The sequence below is a fragment of the Centruroides sculpturatus genome, unplaced genomic scaffold, assembly GCF_000671375.1.
Source record: "Centruroides sculpturatus isolate CEXI.00-Female unplaced genomic scaffold, Cexi_2.0 scaffold246, whole genome shotgun sequence".
NCBI classification, from domain to species: domain Eukaryota; kingdom Metazoa; phylum Arthropoda; class Arachnida; order Scorpiones; family Buthidae; genus Centruroides; species Centruroides sculpturatus.
Window position 1 is genome coordinate 521,440 of NW_019384771.1, and position 11,603 is coordinate 533,042.

Genomic DNA, 11,603 nt, shown 5'->3' on the forward strand with positions numbered 1-11,603 from the left:
AGAATGCCATCATTTAAGTTATTATTTGATAAATTTTATTTCAATAAATTCATAATAAAGTGGAATTATGAATTAAAATATTCATATATTCCTTCAAAAGGTAATGTGTATTGATGTATATGGATCATCTTTACATGGTTTAAAGTATAATAAAATAAAAACTAATAATTACAAAAATTTATTTGTATTTTTTTAGTAATTATGATTGAATATAAATATAGTTAAGATTTTGTATTTCTTGTTTTAAATGAATATTGGAGGATTCATTAAAAATTTAGAAAAATGTACAAAATTATTTAACATTTTAAATGAATACAATTTTGCCAAAGCATTCAAACCCATTAGCTCTAATTAAATATAAATAGCTAAATACTTAATAATAGAAAAATCTCTAATTGTTAAATTAAATTAAATTTAATAAAATATGTGATATGTAAATTAATTATAAAATTTTAGAAGAAAATTTTTTATCTATTTTTAATTTTTGTTTTATTTCTGGAGTTAAGTATAATTTAATTTCTTCCGTTGAAAAATCTTACTGTTATTTTTTTTTCACTTGATCTATTTTCAATGATATTTTTAGAATAAATAACATAATTTGACATATTAATCAATTTCATTTCCTATACCAAGAATGTATAAGTGTTATTTTACCACTCATTAAACCATTATATTACCCAATGGCAGCTGTGCTTCATAAATTTTTCAAGTACACCCTTGAAATTTAATATCAATTTAATTTTTTATTTTTCAATGTTAATCAATAAGCTGATCAAATTTTAATCTATTTTTAATTATTTTGATCTGCAGATGCACTTTTTTAAAATGTGTTTTCATTTTTTTTAATACAATTAATTAAAATAAATTAATTGAATTAAAATCAAAATTTATTTTTTTCACTTTAAAAATAAAATTTAATTAAATCAATATTTATTTATTTATTTCATTTGATTACAATTTAATATAATTATAAATTTTTAAAATATTTTTATCATCAGTGTATAATATTTTTCCAAAATTCAAAATATCTTATAAATAATTTTCATTCATATCAATTGTAATAATAACAATGTATATACAAAATTAATTATTATTTATAATAAATATAAACATAATTACATTTAATAATAAATAATACAAAATAATATCTAAAAATATAAGAAATTTTTATATTAGAGAACAATTTTTACTAATTAACAATATATTTTATAAACATGAATAGGAGCTTCCTCAGTATATACAAAATGTTGTCTCCTTGGATTTGCTTCTTTAATATAATAAAGACCTGCTTCTTCTGAAATAAAAATAAATTAACAAAATTAGAGAACAATACATTAATAACTAAATGAATAATAGTATATTTTGATATAAATTAATTTATCCTTAATTAATTAAAAGATCAATTTTTAATTTTTTCTAAAATGAAATCTGAAATGTGTTCAAAGAAAACATTAAAAAAATTTCCATACATAACAGAGAAATTGTACTTACTTATTTTATGTAGAAATAATGTTAAAGTTGTTTTATTTCTTTCAGTCATAGATAAATATGCTTTTCTATTTTTTGAGTATTTTAAAAATATAGATAATACATGAATCAAATCATCAAATATATCAGGATCGTATGTTATATCTGGAATTAAATATATATTTTTTAAGGTTAAAAATAATTTGATTTAGACTTTGAATATTGAAATATTCGGCATCATTCTTGTATACTGATTTTCATTAAAAATTTTATATTGCATTGAAATTTTAACAATTTTTAAAAAATTCAGATGTTTAGATTTTCTCAGGAAAACAATTATTTTTGTAACAAGTAATTGTTAAAATTCCAACAAAACTTTTAAAATTTATTCCTTACACAGCTAGCAAAAAGATTAATAATCTGAGACAGTATAGGAAATACAGAAACACTTACAGAAATACTTAAGAATATACTTGTACAGGATGTCTGAAAAGTTACCGTGCAGTAAGAAATTTATAATGATATTAACAAGTGCATCTCAAAGAACACAATTATCAATACAATGTCGAAAAAAAGCCACCATAATACAGTTCTAGCTGTAATGTTGTAGATAGAAGGTTCAAATGTGACTTAGAACAAATCAAACATTGTTAAAACAATACTCTCTCCAACTCCTGCTATGAACATGGAAAAAATAGAAAAATATAGAAGCAAAATCAAATGCAAAAAATCATTGCCTGAATGCCAGGGATGCAAAAGCTTTATCTTCAGTCTGGAACTACATCATTGAAAAGAAATTGGGAATAAAAACCTTTGACTATATATTCCTCTGCAATCAACTTTATTCTTTTTATTTTTATTTATTTTATTTATAATTTTTATTTTTGTCAAATTTTATATCTTGTCCATTATTTATTTATTTACTTCATTCACCTTCAATTCTGTATTTTAAAATATCATCAATCAATCTTTATTTGTAGTAAGGAGAACCTTGTTACAGTGGGTTATTATTATAATTATCTTTAAGTTTATATATAGAATTTATATATTATTCTGTTAAACAATTCTATAAATACAACAATAAAATTATACAATTTTCTGACAATATACATGAACATATAAATAAATTTTTATCTCTACATATTATGCTTACATAATACATTTACATAGGAAATTTAATTAATAAGGTATTTAATTAACAGTAATTTTCAATTAATTCAATAGCATTTTAGCTCATTAGTGATTTGAATAAAAAAGTTATTGATTTTATACATATTGTTTATTGCTAGGTTACCTAGCCTAGTTCTATAGTTTTGGTTCATATGAATTATTTCAATGATTTGATATTTTTTATGATGTTTTCCTAATGCAGCACAGTCCTTAAACAGATGGAATAATGAAAAGTCCCTAGATTTACACCAATAACAGTATTCTTTAGTAAAATCTATATAAGTGTTATTGACAAATAAAGAGTATTTGTTAAGTCTGATTTGAATTAATAAACGTTTAATATTCATGTTTGTATTAGCGGATATGATGTTCGAATCTGTAGGTATATTTAGAGTTTCCAAGTATCAAGGATTGTATTTTAAAATATTAAATTTAAATGTAAAATTCAAAAATTCAAATGTTCTATTTTTATAACAATTATATTTTAGTTCCAAGCCTGAAGATGGCCTATAAAAATAAATTGAAATCATTTGTAATAACAGTTTAATAAACATTAGGTGCTGTAGTACAATTGTTAAAGTTATATGTACTGTACAGCATTGTATATGAGACCTGTAAGTTGTATGTCCCACATTTCACTTTGTGGTAGATGGTACTACTACTTGCTCAAGATGGACCAGAACAGAAATCTTACAGTTTTTGGAAGACTTCTTTGCTGATTTTATAACCTCCCGTGGAATCTGACCTGCTAGATTTCTGGATCTCATCCCTGGATTTTAGGGCTTCTGGGGACATTTCCAGCATTTGCTGTAGGAGAAAATGCAATGTTGTTTGTAAAACTGCACTTTTATTAAAATACAGTAACTTTTCAGACATCCTGTAGACTTAAATTAAAGCTTCCTTTATAAGTATATATGAATTCATAATATGTTTAAATACAAGAGGCTATAACTTTATATTCTTTTTGTTTATCTTATAAAACAAAATCTATAATAGAAGCATTTATATTTGTACAAGACTGTAGAATAGAGAATATAAATAAACTGAAAATACTCTTATGACAGCTAAAGATAAATATGGAAGAAACAAAAATAACAAATACACACACTATATATTTATAAGATCAGTGAAAAGAGATAATCATGAAATAAAATTAGTTAATTCATTACATATATAACCTACTATCTGCCTAAAATAAATACAAGATAATCAGAAAAAAGACACAGAAAAAACAAAAAAAGAATTCAACTTTGCTGGATTGCATTTGGAAAAATAAGAAACATCATCAAAAATAACAATCCAATAAGTTTAAAGAGAAAAAAATATCATGATTGCATTCTTCATGTATTAGTTTATGAAAGAGAGACATAGAGCTTGACAGAAAGAAGTTGCCATAAAATGAAAATTATGCATTGATAAATAGAATAAAGCAAGTTGAGAATAATACTCAAAGACAGAAAACCATTTAATGGGTGAGATTAAAGACAGAAGTCATAAACATGACAGAATTGTTATACTGAATTTTTAAATAAAAAGTATGAAAATTTCCTTGCTTTACTCAGTTTACCATAGAATAAAGGAAATTTTTTTATTATTATTATTTTTCCATACTAATTTGTCTCTATGCACATGTTATTATTATACTTATGTTAGTTTAAGTTTATTTAAGGTTGTATTCCAAAATATGTTTTCCATTTTAAATATGTAATGTTCCTTTTTTTAAAATTGAATTGTTCTTTACCTGAAAATGACATTGATAAAAATGTCGAAAGTGCTTGAGTTAACAAAAAGTGTTTTAATGTTGACACACAGTAGATTTTTAGTATTTTAATGAAAATTTCAATACTTTTATATAAAAAAAATCGACTTTAACACTCATATAACTATACATATATGTCTTAATATGATACAAAGTGATGTAAACAATGCAAAGCAATCTGCTGTAATTAATGGTACAACATACAGGGAGGTGCAAAAGTAGGTATACAGTTGGAAATCTGAGAAATAAAAATGTTTGGTGTTCATTATTATTATTTTCATTATCTTTTATTAGTTCATATTCCTTATTTGTGATTTAATTTATACATAAAAATGTTTTATCTTCCTGTATGTTTTTTTTTCCACACCTACTTTTGCACCCTCCCTGTATTACATCTAATTTATCAGGGACATATTTAATAATGTATAAGTACATTCTAGGAACTGGAATTAAATTTTTAAAATGGATATTTGTTAAGCATAAAGGTTGAAAATATAAAATACAAAATATCAATGTGTAGTCAATATCCATGCATCTATCAACCAAATTTCATTTTTGATATAACTTATAATATTGAGTAGTAAATTCTTAACTTTTAATGTGTTTTTTAAACAATACTTCTTCTATCTAAAAATATATTTTTTCCTTATATGATAACTTCTTTTGATTTAAATTAATGGTTATTCATTCATTGGAAAATATAAAATTTCATTATTTTAAGTATTACTAGTTTTCTTTTCTTGATGTTTTGATAGATATAAGAGCTTCTTATAAATGTTATTAATAAAATATATATCTTTATAATTTATCTAAAAGCAATTTTGTTAAATTTGCTTTTTAATTTGTTAAATTCTAAATTCAGTAAAATTTGTTAAATTTTACTGAAAAATAACTTGATATATTTTTTTAAAATAGCCATTAATTTGAAATTTTAATATATTACTCATCTATTTTAACAGAATGCAATAAAATAATCAAACTTATTTTTCTTACCTGATCCAAGTATAATATCTGGGTTATATTTATTAATCTCCCCACAAGTAGCACTTTTCCATTCCATTGGCAGTACAGTTATATCACTAACTTCTGGCTTGTTTACATCATTGCCATCGTCAAAATTTGCAAAATTATTAAAATTCTCTTTCTGTTTTTGGATGATGTTCAATTTATTATAATCGGGATGATAAAAGTTTAAGTCAATATTCTTTTTTAATATTCTTAAAACATCTTGACTGTTATCACTAAAGATGTATTTTGAAAATTTAACTAACTGACAAAGTGCAATGCCTAATAATCCTAGACCAGAACCCAATTCTAGAATTGTTCTGAAATAATATTAATATAAATACTGTAAATAAAACATTATAATTATTATTTAAAAAAAATAAAAAAATTAATCACAGAAATAAAATATTTTACTGAATTAAAAGTTAAATAATATTTGTCATGTAGATAAATAACTGATTAAGTTCAATTTTCAACACTTTTAATAAGAGTTAACATTCTCATTTAAAAACAACTTCACTTAAAAATTTTTTCATTAACTGAGGAATTTTATGGAAAAAGATATCTAAGTAAAAGTTTGATATTTTCAGGAATTCTCAAAAAAGCTGTGCTTTTTGCATGATGCTTTTTATTAAATGTGTAAAGTATAAATGGTGAATATGCTAGAGTAAAGTGCTTATTACAGTAATGGGAATATCCATGTCTATAAAATGTCTATAAAACCCTATTCAACATGCATAACAAAATTGTGAGATAAGCAGGGGTCCACTGGGTCAATTCCTAATGACCACTTACACTGCATGGGTTGTTGAAATCCGACCTCTGTGTCGTTGGATGGCTAGGAGGGCAAATATCGAGTGGGGAGTGCGTAAGTCGATAGGTGTTCATTGGCCAAATAGACAGGAGACAGGTTTAACATATAACAAAATAAGGTTTATTATTTGACTAACTATAACATACATGAGGCTACACAAAGTTAAAGGAATATACAGGTTATATGGCTAAATGCAGTTAGGATGTGATTACCCAGTCTAGTATTTTACAAAGGACTAATCTATCAGCTAGGCCTATTTTCCAGAGAGAAATTCCCCTAATAATTACCTCTAATGATGGAGGAGAGCTATATGCGGTGATAACAGTTCTATATGAAGTGTCGCAACCATTGAGTGTCTTCCAACCAGTGTCTTCTCCTTTTGTTGGATCAAGTCCGTTGTATGGAGGTCTGGGAGACAGAATGGGCACAGTTACCAAATATAACTTCCAGTTCAATTGCCTCGAGCTTCTGGTAGCTCTTGGTTTTATATCATTGTCATGGAAAAGGGGGTCACATGATCGTCCATGTTGACAATGACAGTGCATTTTCTGATAACTATGTGTTAACTTTCCCATATAATTGTTATTGCAAACTGTGACCGCCAATCTGAATCTCACAAGGAGCATTTTTCCTATTGGATCTGTTTACAACTAAATTTCCAACAACTGTGTTAAATTTGCAGATTTCACAAAATAATTAACTAAAAAAGAGATCTAAGTGTACTTGGGTGCCTTTTTCCACAGGGCTCCTCAATTATAATTAATTCTTCAAAGCTTTAAATTACAACAAATTTAAAAATAAATATGGTTTAAAAAATTAAAAATCTTTAATTAAAGGTTTTTATAGTTACATATATTACAAATTCCACCATTAGAATATAAATTGTTTAAACTTTAATTAAAATACTAAAATATATGAAATATCTTTTAATTTACAGGTGTAATTTTCTAATTCAAACACTCACCAACACCAAAATTCAGAAAATAGAAAAATTTTACAGGTTTAATCCCACAGAATACAACAGTACAGTTAAATTAAGCATTTAAAATTATCAGAATGTTTCAAAATGAGCTAAATGTTTAATTTAATTCTGAATATAATTTAAATTTATTTATTTTAATATACATTAGGAAATGATTTCCTCCCCCAATAACAATAAAAAAACCCAAAACATAAGAATTTAAGAATAATACAAAACACTATATTAATTAAATTATCAACAACTGTGAGGCAGCTAATAATGAGGGCTTAACAGACCAATAATGGGCACAAATGCTCAGGAATCAAAGTGAAAACATTTAATAAACACAAAAATGAATACATAAGTATGGAAACAAAAAAGCCCAAAATGTGTTTCGGACTATTTTCTATCAGAAAATAGTCCGAAACGCATTCTCAACTTTAGTTCCTAACTGTAAACCAATAATTGGCTAACTTATAACTGTTTTGTTCATCACCCTGTACATCACACCTCCCTGCAACGTTATGAAGATTTATTACACCTGTCTACACTGATAATGCTTACTGCTCATACAGTTATAATAGTGTTTTCATCTTTATATTGTACAGCTTTAGGCATAGTTTTAAGTTTACCTTTACCTTGTATAATTTTAAATATACTATTATCTTTAGTTAATACCAACTGATGAGTGACTATTTTCTATCAGAAAATAGTCTGAAATGCATTTTGGGTTTTTTCGTTTCCATACTTATGTAGTCATTTTTGTGTTTAAACATTTTCACTTTGATTCCTGAGCATTTGTGCCCATTGTTGGTCTGATAAGACCTCAGTATTATCTGCCTCATGGTTGTTGATAATTTAATTAATATAATTATACCAAGGGCTAGAAGCAAACTTTTGTAATAATTTCAATACAAAACACATTTACATTGACATTTAAAACACATAAAATCTTGGTATAAAAAGTATTCAACACTGTATACATTATTTAGTATACAATAAAAATAAGAATGGTGATATAAAGAAAGTCTAAAGGGGGGGCAAAATAGATGATGCACAATATGTACGACAAGTGGGTACTCTCAAATGAAACCAGGAAGGCCAAACATTTCCATTAAATCTGAAGATGTCTGTTACATCTTCAGGTGCTTATTTTGCTGGATTTTGGTATTGGTGAGCATTATCTTTAAATATCTATCCAGTGTTTTAAAGATTGTATTCTCTAATTCAAACATATTTCAATTTTAATTATTAATTTAATTTAATTCATTATATAAAGATTCTAATATTCATTATTTTACTTAAAGAATGTTTTTGTTTAATTTTTAAAAATGACAACATTTTATTAAATTTTGTTTTTAAAAATTTATATGTTTGAATTCATCATTTTAAAATTAAAATATTTTCAAAATTAAATAGAATTGAAATCACATCTTTCAATATAATTTATATTATATTTTGAGACACCATGAAGTGTTGATACTAGACACTTCATGATATGCATATTGGCATTTGAAAAAATTGTTTTATACACTGTAAAGTATATCAGAAATTAAAGTGGATGTGAAAAAGTCCAGTGTCTAGTATCAAAACTGGTGTCTCAAAATATAATTTAAAGAAGGGCACGGTTTCAGAACAGAAAATAATTTATATTCACTTACTTTGCCTTTAAAAATGAAGCATTTTCAATTCCCCAATCTACTAAAAACTTTGAAGCCTGTTATAATAAATTATTGGTTATAATAATGAGACTAAAATATTTGCTCAATAAATAAAATTATTTGTGGAAACAATTTGATTAAATTTAAATTACGGATCTCAAAGTTTCCTAGAGAACAGAGTTTAATCTTGGTCTAGCTTTCAATCAAGATAGTTCTCAAGATTTGCAAGAATAAGGTCAGAGTTTATTCTACACTTTTATGTACTTTTTGTGGATTATAGACTGAAAAGGAGTATATTTTCATATACTCAAGATGCATTTTATAATAAAACACACAAAAGTATAAGAATAAGTTCTGTTCTGTGTGAAACTTTGGTATTTGAAAAATTTATCCATAATTCAAATTTATAACATTTGCATTTGAATATTAAGAAAAATATTATATATTTACCTCCCAAACAACTAAACCAGTAGTGGAATGATTCACAATATTTTGTGTTGCTTCTAAGGTTACTGTCAGCTGAGGATTCTACTTAAAATAAATGTAGAAAACATATATAAACATATCAAAAGTAATTTAATTATTATTATAAATAAATAATTAGTAAGTTATATTATTTTAAATTATAAACATGTAATTATTTATATTTTTACAGTAATTCACAAATTTCTTTACTTATGAGAATTATTAAAATTAAAACAGTTTTCTAATTTTATAATTAAAAATGCAATTTCATTAGTTTATTTATATAAATCACAGACACATGAAATATGCTACTATAAATTTGGTCAAAGTATATCTAGGTAACCCCAATGGCAGTGCTTCTGACTGTTCGTGCTCCCAGCAAACTCCTCCCGGAGGAAAGCTGCCGGCAGGCCATCGATGCCTAACATCATTAGTTATTGATTCACGGTAGTTCTTGAACAAAATAAATAAAAAAAAAAGGAAGCGTCTACTAAAAATATAGTTAATCTAAACTAACCGAAGCACCACCATTGGGGTTACCTAGGTATACTTTAACCATAAATTTATTGGCAAGCGCCAAATCCGACAGAGGGTGCTGTTTTTGAGCCAAGATGGCTGCCAAAACAGGTAAGGAGCCGACCACGTGTTTGTTAAGTGTTTGAGACGATTAGTTTCTATCAGTGACGACTACTGCGAGGACCAAATGAAGAACGAATCATTGAATTTATGTCAAATTCTAGACTATATCGGCGACAGGAAACGTTGTCTTGTAGAAGGTGAAGCCGTTTTTGGATGCGGACACATCGTATTTTGTGGATTAAACTCTAACAACACAGAAGTTCATGTTGTTGCTTTAGTGTTGCAATCTCAGATATTAGCATTTTAATACATCTCAATTACAGGGAGAATGCACGTGCAAAGCGGAGCTGTCTGGTTTTTGTAAACGTGTGATAGCATGTTTATTACACGTTAACAGGTGAGAAGTATTTAAATATTTTAAGCAGTATACATCATGTTCCAATATAAAAACAAAGTTTTATTTATCATAATAGTTAAAATCAGTGCCAATCTTAAGGCTGCCCTGCTGAGTCATTCAGCACTTATACAACATAGGCCAGTCAAGTTTGGTTGTGTAGCACACACACAACATAATGTGTGTGTGTGTGTACGTCACATATATCCAAAACGGCTTCACATTCTACGAGACGTTTCCTGTCGACGATATAGTCTAGAATTTGACATAAATTCAATGATTTGTTCTTCATTTGGTCCTCGCAGTAGTCGCCACCGATAGAAACTGAATCGGCTCAGGCACTGAACAAACACATGGTCGGCTCCTTACCTGTTTCGGCAGCCATCTTGGCTCAAAAACAGCGCCCTCTGTCGGATTTGGCGCTTGCCAATTAGTTTAATATACTATAATTCATCAACATTCTACTTAACTAAAAATTCATAATATTTTGAATAAAAAAATCCTGCAATGGATTGTGAGATTTTTATTTAAAAAAGTAACATTATAAAACAGTAGTCTATGTTTACAGTTTTTACCTTAGGAAAATGTTTTATATCAATTTAATTGACTGTGATTTGTAAATAATGCTTTATCAAAAAAACAATACTTGTAAAAATACTTGTCATTCTTTTGTATTTATTGTTCTGCCCAATGACAAAAGTTCAAACAATTTTGAAATTGTTTGAACTTTTGCTGTGGAGTTCTTGATGCAATAAAGCACGGTAAGGATGAAATATGTGCAGTTTCAACTTTTTCCTACAACTGTAAAACATAGACTACTGTTTTCAGTTTTCAATTAATTCAATACTATCAAAACAATATTTACAAACTGTACCTAGAAACCAAACTCTTATCTTCAAATGCTTATGATTTGTGACAATTACATTTCTTGAAAAAAAACGTTTTAGATAAAGAGTTTATTAGTTTTTTTATGAAGAATTAGAATATGCAATAAAAATTAGAGTTCCCATTTAAGAAAATGAAGTTGACCTCATTTTCACTAACAGTAGTGCCATCTTGCATCCACCTTAATACCAAACAAATTTGATCTGAAACATTTTTTGTAGCATATTTTTCAGGATATTTCCAGATAACATTATAAATAAACCATTCTGTGTATGAATGTGTACAGTACATTTATTTTGATAACATCACAACACAAAGATTAAGAAACATCAAGAAGTCAAGTGGCTCCTTGAACATATATTAGCATTTTGGTCTTGTAAATATTATGAGTATATTATTTTGAAATTAATTTTTTAAAATTATAATTAAATAAAAAATATATA

At 26.1% G+C, this 11,603-nt stretch overlaps 1 protein-coding gene across 1 annotated transcript in view; it reads right to left on the bottom strand.

The window, feature by feature from the left end:
• Positions 1 to 1,172: 1,172 nt before the first annotated feature.
• The window catches only part of LOC111629009 (putative protein N-methyltransferase FAM86B1), a 12,089-nt gene continuing 1,658 nt past the window's right edge, over positions 1,173 to 11,603 (bottom strand). The window contains exons 3-7 of the mRNA XM_023372873.1: positions 9,288 to 9,365; positions 8,838 to 8,893; positions 5,390 to 5,721; positions 1,492 to 1,632; positions 1,173 to 1,294 (exon numbers count right to left, since the gene is read on the bottom strand). Coding sequence (XP_023228641.1) covers positions 1,194 to 1,294; positions 1,492 to 1,632; positions 5,390 to 5,721; positions 8,838 to 8,893; positions 9,288 to 9,365 — 708 coding nt within the window. The 3' untranslated portion in view covers positions 1,173 to 1,193. The remainder of the gene's footprint in view (positions 1,295 to 1,491; positions 1,633 to 5,389; positions 5,722 to 8,837; positions 8,894 to 9,287; positions 9,366 to 11,603) is intronic.